At 37.6% G+C, this 16,801-nt stretch overlaps 1 protein-coding gene across 2 annotated transcripts in view; it reads left to right on the forward strand.

The window, feature by feature from the left end:
- Positions 1-16,801, forward strand: part of PLXNA4 (plexin A4) — a 591,306-nt gene that overhangs the window by 438,551 nt on the left and 135,954 nt on the right. The window contains exons 8-10 of one of the 2 annotated variants that reach the window (XM_075208550.1): positions 4,842-4,941; positions 11,467-11,581; positions 12,564-12,733. In XM_075208550.1, coding sequence (XP_075064651.1) covers positions 4,842-4,941; positions 11,467-11,581; positions 12,564-12,680 — 332 coding nt within the window. In that variant the 3' untranslated portion in view covers positions 12,681-12,733. Of the gene's footprint in view, positions 1-4,841; positions 4,942-11,466; positions 11,582-12,563; positions 12,734-16,801 lie in introns of those variants that run through there. The other variant, XM_075208549.1, reaches the window with a different exon arrangement.

A 16,801-nucleotide genomic window follows, 5' to 3' on the forward strand; every position in this document is an offset into this window, starting at 1 on the left:
TTTTCATTTTTTTTAAAAATTACTCCTGTCCCCCCCAGCTGTGCCCCCCGAGAGCCGCTAGGCCCTAGGCAGGTGCCTAGGTTGCCTAGCGGTAAATCCGGCCCTGGCGGGAACATATAAATGCTAGATAGGCCACAATAAATTAGCCAGGCCCTAGAGGAAATGTTTGTAGATATTGTATACCTCCCAACTGTCTTGAGTTAGACAGTACTGATTTGAGGGCTCTGTCCCATTGTCCCAATCAGCTTTGTCCCACTGATGAGAAAGCTGAGAGATATTTCCTGTTCACTGCTGCTTTGCATAGCAGGAAGTGGTGAACGGGTGTTGCATGCCAAAGTTGTAGGTGAATGAATGGGTGTTAGTGGGGAAGGGGAGGGGGCAAGGGGCAGGGTAATGCTTCAGAAGTGCTAGGCATGCCCCTCATTGCAACATGGACATGCCTCCTGTCCCATTTCTGGTGTCCCAGGGAGTATGGAGGTATAATATTGGGCCTAATTCATTAAGGAAAGTTAAGCAAGAAAGTGAGTAAGTTTTCTTACTTAAGTTTTTACTTTATTATTTTGCACCTAAATACTGGCTTTTTTTTCATGTAGCACATAAATACTTGATGGCTTATTAGTATACTGAAATTTAAAGTTGTCACTTACTATGAATTGGCTAGCAAAGAGCAGCAGATAGGCATAATTAATAGTCAGGCACTTGTTGCAACCAGAAAGAAAGGCAAAGTAGAGAGAGCAAGGACCAGGATAGCACATTGTAAAGTAAAAGTTGTCAGTCAGTTGGCTGCTAACACCTGGATTAAAAAAAAAAATACGAAAATCAGATGCTGTGTATTTTATCTTTTGAAAATTATAATGTTTCACTTGAATATATTATGCAGTGGTAAATTTAATACTAGTAAGAAATAAACCGTTTTTTACATATCAAACCAGGGGGTATATTTACTAAACTGTGGGATTGAAAAAGTGGAGATGTTGCCTATAGCAAACAATCAGATTCTAGCTGTCATTTATTTAGTACATTCTACCAAATGACAGCTAGAATCTGATTGGTTGCTATAGGCAACATCTCCAGGGGTGCAAATTAGTTTTCTGATTTGCACATAAGTTAAATACTTACTTTTTTTTTCATGTAGCCCACAAATATCAACTTTAAATTTCAGTGTACAAATAAGCTATCAAGTGTTTGTGTGCTGCATGAAAACACAGTCAGTATTTAACTTATGTGCAAAACAGAACACTAGTTTGCACCCCTTGCATTATAACATGGTTTTGTCCAGGAGACTGAAATAAGAAACTTCTTAATTTAAGATCCTTAATGAATCAGGCCCCTGACCTGCAGAGGTCTCTTTTTCTCTTTTGAAGCACTTCTGGTTCTACTAGTTGATTGGTGTGTGTGTGTGTGTGTGTGTGTGTGTGTGTGTGTGTGTGTGTGTGTGTGTATGTGTGTGTGTGCGTGCGTTTATGAGGGGGGGGGGGGATTGACGTTAAAATAGTTTGTGCATGTAGTTCTCCTTTAATGTCTCTTATTGGAACATGAGATATATTCTAGGTGCAGTAGCTAATTTATCTAAAGTCACACTGTGCCTGGACTATTCATCATAGGAAGGTCTCACACTTGGCTGCCCTTAGTGTTTTGTTAAGATGTCTTTCTAAAGAATCCAGCAAAGCCTCCCGGGAGGAGACACCAAGTGCAGGGTCAGTGTCTGATAATGATAGAAAGTTGGCAAGTACAGAGTTTCAGTTCCCTGTGGTAAGAGAAGCTGTTGCTCACAAAGCAAAGGATAGAGAGGAATATGTGTGCGGAATAAATTGGAAGCAAAACTGAAGAACACACCATGTGGTTGATATATATACACTTTCTTTATTCATTTAACTTGCCAACTTAGCTCTAAATTGTCATTACTCTTGCCCCGGTTTATGGGCACTGACTTGCCTATGCTGTTTAAATAATGTATAAGGTAACGTTCTGAGTTGTGAATTTGGTATCTCTGTAAAAGTGGTAGTATTATAATAATACATCCATTACCATTATCTTCACGACTTGCACAGCCTCAGAGACATGTTATGAGAATGGCAAAGTGATCTGTCTGCAGTCTTTTATTGCTACTTATTATATATGTCTTGTGCAGTGTTATTATATAGCTGTTTTTACTACTTACAGTTCCCATTACCCTGACCATTTAATGTAAACATTGGACAAAGAGACAACAATTACAATGCAAAACATATGGTTACTTCTATGTACTTTTTGTTTCCAATCAAAACATTTATTACTAAACTAGATAGGTGTTATTTATGCATTTTTATGTGAATAACAAGCATATCTAAGTGTTCCCAAAAGTACAAAGTTTAGATCCCATATTTAGTTTGTAAGATTTAATGGCTTCTCTTTCCCATCACAAATAAATAAATAAATGTCATAATGAGCATAAGAAACCAGTTAACTTTACCTGAAATAAAATAGAATGTTGCCATATAATCCCTGGCTCCTTGATGTCCAAAGCATACATGCGCTATTTGTAGACAATCTGAGGAATATGCTAAGTAAATCATATCATATTGTCTTTGTTGTTTAACTCTTCCTAAGTAGAACCTACTTATAATGTTCAGCGAGCAAATAAACTAGAAGATCAATTTAACTGGAACAATGAGTGGTAATCAAAGTATGTGCTACAATCCAAGCATAGGTATCAGTGACTCAGAAATATGTATTATTCCTAGAGCCAGCTTAAGAACCCATGGGGCCCAAGGCAACAGATTTGTTTGGGCCCCTTCCACCATCCAAAATGGGTTATGGTAGTCTGGGCCCCTCATTGCCCACTGGGCCCTAGGGGGAAGCCTAGGTTACATAATGGATGCTCTGGCTATGTAATTTATGACCTTAGTTCCCCTTATATAATGTAGTAAACCTACCATATAGCCACAGTATCAGACTGGTGAGTGAATGTACCCAAGTTGAATTTCTCTCGTTATCGATACCTGGAGTCCAACACATTGGGAATGGTGGAGGGTTGGAGTTGGCCATCTAATGTTCTTCAGGAAGTGTCAGTTGGGTGGAGGCGGATTGAAACAAGAATCTTTATCATGGGAGTCCCCTATAAGCTAAAGTTTTTCAGAACAATTAAGTCAATTTAAAATAATCTGACAACATGGGTCAAGTCATTACTATATACTAAATCCTTCACTGTTTCATAGTGATTTCTATGTAGGCCTTTATGCCAATACTTCATCAAGTACATAAACTCTCTTCAAATGAACATTTAAACTTAAATTTGCAAACTAGCAATATATTGTGTTACTACATAAGCTTATCAGTCAGTCATTAATATTTTAGGTGAATATTTTATAACAACTAAAGAACTAAAATGAAAAAAAAAAAAAATGCATGCTATATAAAATTAATTGATAGGTCATAGTTGATAGTAAACATCTCACAAGCTATAGTACAGTAAAGTAATTTATCTTTTTGTGATGGTATAAGATACTCAGGTTGACAGTATGTAAGATGCTTTCTAGTAAAGTCTAGCATTGAGCTGTTGTGTATATAAATAGTTTCAGACTCTTCCCCAAAGCAATAATTACTCTAAAAATATGGAACCTTCAGCTGCTGTGAATTTGCATTGGCTTTAACGATCATGCTGAATGTGTAAAATGTTGAAACTCTTCAATCAGAGCAATGTCCTGGAAATGCAGTATCCCCCTAAATGAGTTTTAAAAATAGCTGCATTTTATAATTAGTGATGAAATTAAGGTTAGTATTGCTACTGTTTGTAGTGGGAGAAAAATGGTGCCAGAATTTAATGCTGCATTGGTGTATTAGATACAAGGTAGTGGTGTAGGAACAGAGGTGACAGTGATCACAGTTACATGTAGTCCTGTCATTTCTATGGGTATCCACGTGCACAAAAGAAACCACACCAACCATGGGTCAGCACATATACAGTTACATAATACTTTATTTCAAGAGACAAAACCTCTTCATAGCACATAATGTACAGAAAAGACTCACACCTCACTAAATTAACTGAACTGTACATACATCCTTTTCGCTCCAATGGTTTTTTTTAGTGTAGGTACTTAACCAATTGAAGTCGGATTTATACTATGTATTATATACTATATATTATATTATTATATATTATTTAAACTATGTATTGTATTATAACAACAGCCCATGTTGTAGCTGACTGAGTTTCTGCTTCTTGTAGTAGTGTAAGCTGGTGACAGCAGGTTCTCAGTCATTGCATGGTCAATGTCTTATAATAGTACAAGTTTTTCTTGGGATTTTAAAAAAGATAAGAAAGTGATACATATGAGATGGGGAGGTAGCTTAATTCATTGCAGTTCTAAGTGGATGATTTTGCACCAGAGCCTATAAACTTTTACATATTCTCCTGGTTCAGACCATTATAAGTGAGTAACAAATACAATACAATAAATAGAGTAGATAGATTGAAGGCTTCTGATGGCAATCAAGGTCTGTTTGTATATTAATTAGGCAACCTCCATTATGGGTTCGCAGAGCATTTCAGGAAATATAAATATGTAGCATTAAGGGTACTAAGGTTTACCTAACTCTGAAGCATTTAGCTGTACATAGAACAAAATGCTGTAAAGTGTATCTTTCATTTTTAGAAATACAGTGTATGTAAACAGTAGGGACTGCCATGTGTATTTTGAATTCTTCACACACCCAATTTCAGTTACTTTGATGGTAATACAATGTAATTGTGCTCATGCTATTGATGCTGTGATGTTAATATAGTACAATGCAGCATACTGACACTGGATTTGTATAAATTGACTGATGGTAATTTTGTTGTTGTGTTTGATTTCTAGGTGACCATCACATTGTCCAACTCCAACTTAAGTCCAAAGAAACTGGAATGACGTTTGCCAGTACAAATTTTGTTTTCTACAACTGCAGTGTTCATAACTCGTAAGTACTACTTTAACCATATATGGATACAAATACTTATTATATTTTATGGGAAATTCAATGGTTGCATCTGTCAAAGTGCATTGTAATATTGACATATATGTATGTGTATCGAGAGTCATATTTAAAGTTTACATTGCCCTAGGAGTTATGAGTAAATACACCCTAAATTAGTAATTATGTATTCCGCGTGTTCTGTGATCCTGCCCGTTGTTCATCTTTTTCTCCTCTATTGCCTGAGCTGGAGAAATATGTGGGTGGTAAAGTAGAAAGAAGATAAAACAAAGAAAAAGAAAAACAGTACATAAAATAATATAAAACAATTTCATGCATAACAGAGCTTCCCTAAGTGTGCGCTTAGTTTGTATGGTAAATACTGCTTGATATGTTTGTGCTCTCCGATGGAGGCAATTCTATAACTTCAGATTTTTTGGTCCTGAAACACCTGCTTCTATTGGGAGAGATCAATTGCGAAAAGTTGCTACAAACAAATAAAATGTCACTTCAGTCAAACAGGCGCTCAGAAAGGCAGCTTGTAGCTAAATCAATAAGGACACACCCGTACCTTAAAAGTAAATAACTTCACAAAAATAATGGATAAACTGACAGGCGCCAATCAACACTTAAGAAGACATTAGATCTTCACTACATTATAGCAAGAATGTACACATAAAAGTCAGGAAGAAGGAGTCTTATTGAAGATAGGGATCCTCCCAAAAATGATCCTATCATCAAAATCAGCAATAAAGCTCCTTTAATAAAAATGCTCCTTATATCATGCGAAAAGTTGCTGTCTAAAAAAAGCACTGTCCCATTTTGCTACTTTAACTCTAATAATATAAGTGTATTATTGTTTTCTTCGCTTTTGTGATTGAACTGTATAAATTAAATGGCAATGGAATTTGTGTCCTAGTGGAGAATAAGATCTACAGTGAGCAAAAATACATCGCCACTTATTACTGGTTTGCTGAGCAACACATAATCTACTGTACTTGCCCCAAGGAAAAGTTGGATTTTCTAAAGCATTTTCACAATTTTTTTCATGTAATGGTAATGGCAGGACTTGAAGTCACAGCGATTGACTCTTCTAGTAATGTCAGTGAATATTATCCCATCACAATAGTATACCAAGTAACCTCTGTATGATGTAATACTGTTTTACAAAATGTTTATATACCGTATATATTTATAAGCACTGAACAACAGATAATCTTAACTTACAATGTACCAATTCGTAATGCCAAGTCTATAAAGTAAAATCGCCAGCTGTCCAAATAAACAAAACCCAAATTAGTCAGATATAAAGTTTGTCAACACTAGCTTAACAGGCTCCCATGGACACTTTTCACTTTCACATAAAAAATGCATGGGATGCTAGCCTTTGTGTATGTATTCTTTAGCCAAGGAGCCAATACATAATTCAATATCTTTTATCAAACCTTTGTTATGTTTTCGTGTATTGCTTGTATTCTTTGGTTTCCATGACAACCAGAGGCCTAATAGGAATTTATAAGTCTAACTACCTGCCCATATACCATGAGCACCGTGGAGCTCCCTACTGCTCCATTCATGTCAACAGCTGGTTTGTATAAGAGGAAACAGGGCAGTTGGAGCCATTTTAATAGTAACCTTAATTCTATAAACAAGACACGTTTCAATAAACATCTTTAAATATATCTAACACAGGTGGAGGTAGAGAAGTAAAGAGAAAAATGTTGGTTAGTTTCCTAATTTTGTTCCTCTGGCTGAAACTCTTGGAAAAGAAACGAATAAAATAGTTAATTCTGAAACTGGAACCAATAAGCATAATCTTTCATCCCTGAAAACTTCCTTTTTCATTATAATATTTTATACATCCCAGCAATCCATCATTTTATATGCTGACTTGTAATAAGTACTTGTTTGTATTATTCTATTTATCATCCTCATACATTGCCTCACATTCACAGTGATAATTTCATTACAAACAGTTCTGTGTCCCTGCTTCCATGTTCTCCAGGAGAAATGAAGATAAAAAAAAATTAAATATTCATGGCAGTCTATGTTATGACTTGACACAATATGATACAGTATACATTTTTAATTTTATTTATCAGAGTGAGTGCTTGTTATCAATTTGAATAACAAGCATTTCATTGTAGCTACATTCCATTGGACTTGTTTTATATCACCGACTTCCACCTCCTCCTACTGACTGTGGGATATCGGCTAAATTTCCATATATTTCGTAGCAAATCAGTAGAATATGTTTGTGATTGCTGAAAGCAGATATTGTAGAATACTAAGCAAGAACATTCAATGTGCTGGGATGCTGTTGGAATGTCCTGATCTTGGATCTTATATGACATAAACAATCCACCATGAGTGACCTTACAAGACTATGGAGCCTATTTATTTACTATTAATTTGCCTTAAACCATGTGGAAACAGTATTGGGGCTATTGGACAATAGGCTAAAGCAGGAACCTATTGGTCAGTAATGGTCTGTACCACTGTCCCCATAATTTTCTATGGGGACTGCAAACTGGTGTCAATTTACCAGGCTCCGAAAAGCCATATGAAGATGGTGTTAGCAGTTGAAGTCTATGGGCACTGTACTGCTAAGTTATTGGCACATACGCAGTTTGGTTGGCCTGGGGACAGATTGAGAAAGTTTTGCATTCGCATTGGAATTGTCATCGTCTGGACAGCCTCTTATCTGAGGGACTAACAGGATCACAAATTCATCTGAAAATACATCTCTTATTGATGCAATCAGTAGCGATAAGAGACTCTACTTTATGGGCAAACCTGCAGTCCTAAATAGATCCCCTAATGGAGGTTCCTTATCCCACTGATACATATTAGGAATACTGAATTGCTACCTAATTTTAAAACTCTTGTTTCATAGTAATTTTCTAGATTATTTGATAGCATGACGGGTTGATAGGACAAGAATGTGGGCAGTATTTCCAATTGAGGGGTTATTTTTTATATTACATACTGTACCCTGAGCATAACTAAATGCTTCCACACCTGAAAATTATAAAGCATAAATAACATTTATTCATTTAGATTATAAATAAGAGAATAAATACTTTTGTAGACCTAAATAATAATAATAATATTAATTATTATTATTATTATTATTATTATTATTATTATTATTATTATTATATTCTCTAATGGTGTAATGTTGTTCCATTAGGGCTCACTCACAGAAATGTTATGGAGATCATAGATATATATATAAGAAAACACATTTAGATAACTGCCTGTCCTACACCAAGCTATAATTTAATTGGTCAGTAATGGCTGTAGAATTGGTGCAAGGCACAAACTATTGCTAGATAGATTTGTATATAATACGTTTTAAAATGGCTTGAATGTACAGAATGTAAAAAGTTGTTGTGTCATCTGTTTATTGTTTGTAAAGGTTTATATAATTTAAGGAGAGTTCAGTTTTTATTGCCATACACATGATAGCTGGCAGTGGAAGCTGAACAAGCCCAAATAGATTCTACATTTGATAATAAACAAGAAGACACATCTGAGGTTCACCTGATATACTGTGCGAGCCCAGTACCAAGTTATTGAATTAGAATTTTCCTATTAGTTGCTGCAGTCTCTTCACTGAAGCACCCATGAATTTAATAATGTTTTCACGGGAAGTTATTTCTATATAATTCAAAATATTTTCTACATTGCTCACACAACTGTGTTAAAGGAAACCATAGATAAACTGACAATAGGTGAATAGTTGAACTACCAAACGCTTCCTATTTTCTTTTGCTGTATTATATATCCAAATTATAGCTGTATAATATGTCCAAAATCCAATGAGTGCTTTCTATATTAAATACTTTACATATTAAATACAATCAGTGTGGCACTGGGGCATGAAGGGCTTATTGTGGAAATGTAATGCTAGGGGCCTGCAAAAATATTGTGTGCCATCGCGAAGTATAGGGTGTGAAAGGAAAGAAGAATCACTGCCCCTGTCATCACACCTGAGTGACTCTTCTTTCCTTCTGGCACAGTGTGTGGGCTGTGATTGTCATTTTCACCAGTGCAAGGCCGCTCTCCAACACCTTCCCACCCACACCTGACATACACAGGCAGGTCAAATGAAAATCCTCCATCCCTCCATCAGTGAAGAAATGGTTCCATAGACTAGACTTCTATATGTCAATGGAAGATATCACCTTGGCCACTTTAAACAGAATTGCAGAGTTCACCACTACTTGGTTTAGTTGGATAACCTTTAAAAAATCAGACACATATAGAAGCTACTTTGTCTAGATCTAACCATTTCTGTTAACAGAAGCACAGGTCACCCCTTTCTTTTTTCCCCTTCTCTCCATCACTTTTTTCCCTTGTCACCATCTTTAATTTTCCCCCTTTCATTTATAAGTTTTCAAAATAGTTAAACTTGGTAAGTATGATATGTCTATTTTATTTTATTTATTTACAATTTATTTTTGATTTCTAATTGATGCTAATAAAACAATTCACAAAAAAATAAATGAAAAATGCTGAGTTCACTGCTCTTAGGTGCTCGCAGCTCGCCATTCATAAGCATAGCAGTCATTCATAACCGGGACTGGTCTACCAGAATCAGGCAGTTGTCAGACTCTCCTGCTCTCTCTTAACTGTTCTTGCAGCTTTCACTACCTGCTGCTGGTGTCTTAAGCTCAGTTGCTGCTTGTCTGAATCCTGGAATGATGGATCCAGTTTGGAAAAAGGATAGGCACGTGAAATATGGAGTCTAGCAATGAGTGAACCCTCTAAATCTCTCTCTCCCAAAACAGTCTCCATGTTAAATCAATAGCATCAGTGTTTAATAAATGGACCTCCCTTCATGCAAACAGCATCAATATTAAATTAATCACATCCCCCCAAACAGCTAGTTAATAAATAGCCATCCTTCTTCCCAAACTCAGCCCTACCTGCAATTATTGGCCCTCAAACCACCCCAGAATTAAATTAATAGTCACATCAGCCCCGATTTACATAGGCACTACCATGACCCACCTATTAAATTAAGTAGCCCCCACTATCAAATAAACTGCCTCCACCATCATCCCACCAATAAATTAATAACTCCCACACCCTGTTAAGTGACTAGCCCTTACACTCACCATTAATTAAACAACCCACTCACCCCCAGCCACATTACATAAAGCACCTCCTCCAAAATAATTTTCTTCACACTCAATGTTCACCAAGCCTCCACCTCCCAGTCCCCTCCACAAACGGCAACCCCACCCTTTATAAAAATATATTACACAAATTTTATATCATAAATATCTGGAGGACTAGAGTGGTCTTGGACGTTTAAAAAAGTGGGCTTGGCCAATTCAGCATAATAAATAAGAATTTTTCTTGAGAATTACCGCAAAATATTTTTTAAAAATATTGAATGAACCCTGTAGTATCTAATGTATATTTATCATTTTATTAACTGCATTTATAGTAAATGCAAGGCATCAATCTAGTATTTGAGTATTTCATAATTACATAGTACAGTGACTATCAATTTAACACACCCCCTCAAACTTTTACAGACATAAGAGAAAAGCTCATAAGGAGGAGACAGCCCATTATAGAGACTTGGTTATATGGAAATATCTATATAACTTTTCAATTTTTCTTTTTTATGTTTTTGACAGTGAAACAGTGGGCTATTCTCAAAACAGAGCTCTAAACAGTAAAATGTGGCTCTGCTTAATTAATAATTCTATAATATCTTGCATTTTGGTGCAGTCTTTATTAAATAATATGCCAGCAGTCGTCCACATTAGCAGCAACCAGTGCCCCCATGTTACACTAGCTTACAGTGCAGAGCACCCATCGACAGGGGCAATTGCAGGGTTTTAAGAGGGGGGTTATAAATGCAAAGAAAGTAAAGGGGCGACGGGAACCCATCCACCAGTGCGCACTACACCCTACTGTATAAAACCTATATAACCCCAATATAAAGTAGTAGTAAAACACTAGTGTAATACAGCCTCACATACACCCAATAGGGTAGGGTAGGGGGTGAGACTCTTGAGTGGTCGGGCCCACCAGGGGTTTCCCTGGTACCCGGGTGAGCCAATACGACACTGAATACAATTGCTATAGATATATTTGAAATTATTAGTACCCAGTTTAAAAGTGAACTCCTTGAATTTTAATTTGAAAGTACTGTCACCTCAAACATATTTTCTGCTTAACTGTACAAAGCATAGAAGATTATAAATGCTGGACATAATTATATGCAATCCTTCTGTGCAGGCTGTGAGCAGATTCATAGGGATAAATGTAGCGGCAAGCTTTCACCCCCTTAGAGAGCACCAGGAAGCAGGGTATATCTCTCCACTGACTTCACAGGACAGTCCCCCAATATCAGGGCAGTTAGGATAAATGATAGGTGTGTGGTCCTCTCACTTTTTCATGTCCCACTACACTTTCCTGTAATCCATTCCCACATAAACTATGTTTAATCTGACTTGGTGAAGGGTAAAAATGCCATTATGCAATGTACCTCCTTTTTTTTTTCAGCTGTCTATCCTGTGTGGAAAGTCCATATCAGTGTCATTGGTGTAAATATCGACATGTGTGTACGCATGACCCACAGACATGTTCCTTTCAGGAAGGAAGAGTCAAGATGCCAGAGGTAAAGAACTAAGAAATATGATATTGTTGTGTTATTTTACTGTTTTATAGATCCAGATATGTTTATGACGTCTTATATGCTCTCTAAATGTCTCTCATTGGAGTATCTATCATTTCACAGACAATAGTATTTCTTATTCCAAAACATTTGTATAATTCCCATAAAACCTGAGACATTTTGAGAAGCTGTCCATTTTTGAGCCATACTGCTGAATGAAGTTATACATCTTCCTTAACTGTCCAATTGTTACAGAACTTCTCCCTAATTATAAATCAACAAAGCCTTTTATTGGGTGGAGTATTCTAGATTACGTCTATACATTCCTTGACTTTTAGGATTCGTGACTAAAATAACTAAAATAAATAAAAAAATAGACTATAATATACTTTATTTAGACACATAGTATACTATACTATACTGTAATTTAGACAAGTATAAAAAGCAAGATAAAGGTAACGTTTAACAACTGTGGTTAGTAAACTCAGTAAAATAATTGGCAGTTCTGTGGTGAGCTATACAGCTTTATCCAACGGACCTACTGTGGTTTTAAAAACACTCGCAACTCTTGGCATGTGTTTCTATGTAAAGCCATCGGCCACCACGTGTAAAGAATAAATTGCTAATTTAATCTGAAAGGGCTACACAACCTTAAATATTTTACCTCCGCATTTGTCATTGGGATACAGCTCCCTTCCTTATACCACCCTGCTTAGAATAAGTTGTTGGATGGAACCCAAACCATTTCTTACGCTATTATACTGGAAACTGTTGGTAATGAGATTAAATAAAATAACATGCTTTATTAGTAGGCAGAACTCACTAGATTTCATGATCTCATAATGGTACAAGTGGGAACAATGAGGGAAAAGGCAGAAGGCTAATTAGTAAAAACAGAAGTTGTAGTTTATATGTTTGAATGTATTTGACATATAAAGTATTGTTACTTTGTCTTTTTCTGTTTTTTATACAATATATAAACAAGACAAAAGCGAGATACAACTTTAATCAACAATACAGACAAATATTGAAGGTACTGAGTTCCCTACACCACACCGGAGAGATTGCCACTCTAATTAATGCATGCACAAAATACCACTAAAATTCATCCTATTGTGGTATTAATTAGCTAAATTAAAGATAACATTGATGCCATCTGTGTGGGTTATATAAATAAATGCATGTACCCCATTTTCCGCATTTGTATTGGTTCATTCTGACGCTTCACTAGTGACATATAAATGTTGGAGACAGAAATAAATATGTCCGATTGATAATGTCAGCCCAGCTTCAGAGAAAGTGACACATTTTTTGCTAATAGCTCGTATTGGCACATATGTCAGTCCCCTCCACTTGATGAATTGGATGTTGAAAATGTCTCAGAGAAGTAAATGGCCTTTGTGGCTGATTTGAATTGACTAAAAACATAGTGGAAAAACCAATGGTTTGTCATTTAAAAGACAGGTTATGTAAGGAGCACGCAGCTTGTCACCACAAGAATATGTCAGCTGAAACTCACTGTTGCTGCATTTGCATCCAGAGTTTTCAGTGTCTTTTTTTAATCTCTTTCCTTGCCCTGGAAACTAAAAATCTGGTAATATTTTCAAACAGACACTCCTAACTCCATGTGTGTTGTGCGGTAATGACTAAGCAATATTGCCAAGTTCTAAATGTCTATTATCTATGTGATAACAGCTCTGTTGTGCTCCGTGCTTGCTTACAATGATTCTCTGAGGAAGCTATTATTACTGTCATAAACTGCAGCACAAAAAAAAGATAAGCGAAAAAACAACAACTTTCAGCACCGTCTTTTCCTTTTAATTCTTTCATTGCGGCTTTTAGTTTTGTCACATGAAGGAGTTGCCATGGCAACCGTTTTTGTTACCTTCCTCTGGCCTCAGCAGAGGGATAATGGTCCCTGCAGTAGGGTCATGCTTGTGGTTTCATTATTATTATTATCAATTGTAAGGGGATAAGAAAGGAAAGAAAACAATGCAGCATATTGAAGCCACCGTACCGTCTCTGTTTTTCAGAACACAGCCTTTGCTGTGGCACATTTGTAAAGAATGAACATTGCCAGTGTCATCCAATAATATCCATAAGGTTGTTCCTTAAAAATGTGTAACAGATCTACCTACAAAGCGCAATGATTAGCCTGAATAATAACGCAGCAGGGATTTGTTCCTTTAAGATTGAACGATTATCATCCACAGATGTTAAGAAAAGGTCGGGAGAATGACAGATAAATGCTTGGTAATCGTGTGAAGGTTTTTAATGTTATATGCATACATTCTAGCTATTGATGCCTTTATACTTACACTTCATGTGGCATAATACCATGTTTATTAAATCAAGGCATTACACAAATGTACTCTGTTTACATATATGTAAGGTGATTATCTTCCTACCACACTGCAGAATACTGGGGTATTATCAGCAGCACTGGAGAGAGGTGCAGTAGGGTTCTGCTAATGCTGAGTATGAGTAGCATTCAGGCTTTAGACCTTCCACTAGAACTGTAGGCAGAGCCGTAACTAGGGTGGTGCGGGCGGTGCCGTCGCCCAGGGCGCAAGCCCCAAGGGGGCGCAGCAGCCGCCCGCTACCTAGCTCTTTTGTCAGTGATAAGAAAAGCCAGTGATAAGAAATGCCTTTGACTTCCGCAGTGGAACGCATGTGCGTTCCACAGACAGGAAGTTCGGCATTTGGAACGCACATACCGAACTTCCTGTTTGTGGAACATGCGTTACACTGCAGAAGTCAAAGAGGGTGCAGACCTTGGTAATGACACAGAAACCTGACTTGTTGTAGTGTCTCTGTGTGCGTGCGCTATTTTGTGAAAGGTTGCAGTACATGTGTGCGTTACACAGGTAGTGTATATATGTATATCAGGAGGGTCACTCCTTACCGATGCGCTGACAGGTACTAGACAGCTGGCCAGGATCTTTGCATAGATGTTCCGGTAGAAGGAGCATGCTGCCATGTCTGTATATCTCGGTGGTCTCCTACACGGTCCCTAGGTCCTGGTCACTTTTTCTGTCTCTTTCTCTCCTGCACTTTTTGCCGTCCTGCTCACATCCTCTCCGGTCTTTATACTGTCTTTGTCTTTTCCTTTCTCCTCCTTATACATCAGGTCTCCACCCACCTCCTGTATCCTAACTTCTTGCAGTCTCGCCGCTCAGTTACCACCTCAGTCTGACCCTCATTGCCCGTCTTCTTTTCCTGGTTCACACCTACCTCCTCTGTCAGCTCTGCCTTCTTCTCACTTCCCATTTCTTTGCTACACCTCCTATTTTGTCACTACAGTTCTTGTACACCTGTCCTGCCTTTATGCCGCCTTACTCCATCTTCTGATGTCTCCCCCTCTTACTATGAGATACCAAGGAAACGCTGTTTTACATTTTGTTTCAGGTATGGTCTACTTGGAGATGATGTACTACAGTTCAAAGAAACTACAATTTGTTTTAAAGTTGTTAAAGAATATGAATAACTTCAATTTGGTTAGGTTCAGTTTATATGTCATACCCAACAACCTCCTTTTGGAGCTCTCTATGTACCATCTATTTTTGAACTTTTTATTATAGTTTTGCATTAATAATATTTCTCCCCTCCTTCTTGTTTATGTTTTTATGTGCTAATGTTTTATAATATGACCCATGGTCTGCATTTATCTTTATACCTCTTTATTAGTTTACCTGCTATTTTGCAACCTGTTTTTCCTGTCACTGACTCTGCGCCTAACTTCTAGGGATAATTATCATAGTTTGTGTGATTTTTTTTTCAGTAAAGTGCTATCCATACCCACACATTAGGTTGACCACACCCACTTGTCAAATGCCACTCCCACATAGATGGGGGGCGCCGGTGCCCTGTCTCGCCCAGGGCACTAAAATGTCTAGTTACGGCACTGACTGTAGGAAACACATTGCTAGTGCCAGTGTCGGACTGGGGCATGAAGGGTCCACCGGGGGACTGCAAATCTAGGGGCCCACCAGAGGGGGTGTGGCCAGCCATCATAGAGGCGAGACCAGACACTAGAGGGGGAGTGGTCAGCTCACAAAGGACAGCTATCACCATAGTGTAGTATATAAAGAATGTAGTGTGTATATAAAGAGTACACAATCTTGACCTGCCCCTTATATTGGGCTGAACAGTCACCAAAAATTGGGATTGTCCCACTAGACCAGGCTTGGCTAACCTGTGGCACTCCAGGTGTTGTGAAACTACAAGCCTCAGCATGCTTTGCCAATATATAACAGCTTATTGCTGGAAGGGTATGCTGGGACTTGTAGTTTCACAACACCTGGAGTGCCACAGATTAGCCAAGCCTGCACTAGACTAGGACAATTGACAGACTGTCCTACCTGTTCTTGTCACATTTACCACCTGTGGCTGCTGGTTTCTTTAGTTGCGGCTTGTCTGGATCCTGGAATGTTGAGGGTCCTATTTGGAAAAAATAATGGGTAAATTTAGAAAACTCCAACCATCCCCGCTATTAAATCAACAGCACCCACATTTAATAAATAGGCCTCTCTCCAGCCCCAACATTAAAGTAATAGTGCTCACATTTGATAAATAAACCTTTTCCAAACAGCCCCAGCAATAAATTAATAGCATTTACATTTAATACATCCATTTCCCACAACCATTCCTAGCATTAAATAATTAATAGTCACCTTTAATAGATAGCCCTCCTCCCGACACTCAGCCCCACATTCAATTATAGACCCAAACCACCCCAGCATTAAATTAAAGGTCCCATCACCCCCCTCCCTATAGTGTTCTCTGTACAGCCCCCTCTCTATAGTTTACCATAGGCAGCCCCCCCACTATAGTTTAGTATAGATAGGCAGCCCCCCTATGCCACATAGTAGTGCCACCAAAACAATATTATGCCATACAGTAGTACCTGAAATTCACATATGCCACGTAATAGTGTCCCCAATTCATATTATGCCCACAATAGTGCCCCCCAATTCACATATGCAATGGAATACTGTTCTCCATACACACACACACACACACACAGACACACACACACACACACACACACACACACACACACATTTGTACATTGATTCTAATGCAATCTACATTATATTGAATTAGGGCTTGTATATTTTCATCATTTAAGGCCCTATATAAATACAGTGAGAAAAGGAACAGCCACTTTAATAGAGCAACCTGCATGCAAGCACATGCACACATCTGACTCTTTGTATAATC

Source organism: Mixophyes fleayi, chromosome 4 (genome assembly GCF_038048845.1).
Source record: "Mixophyes fleayi isolate aMixFle1 chromosome 4, aMixFle1.hap1, whole genome shotgun sequence".
Classification (NCBI taxonomy): Eukaryota; Metazoa; Chordata; class Amphibia; order Anura; family Limnodynastidae; genus Mixophyes; species Mixophyes fleayi.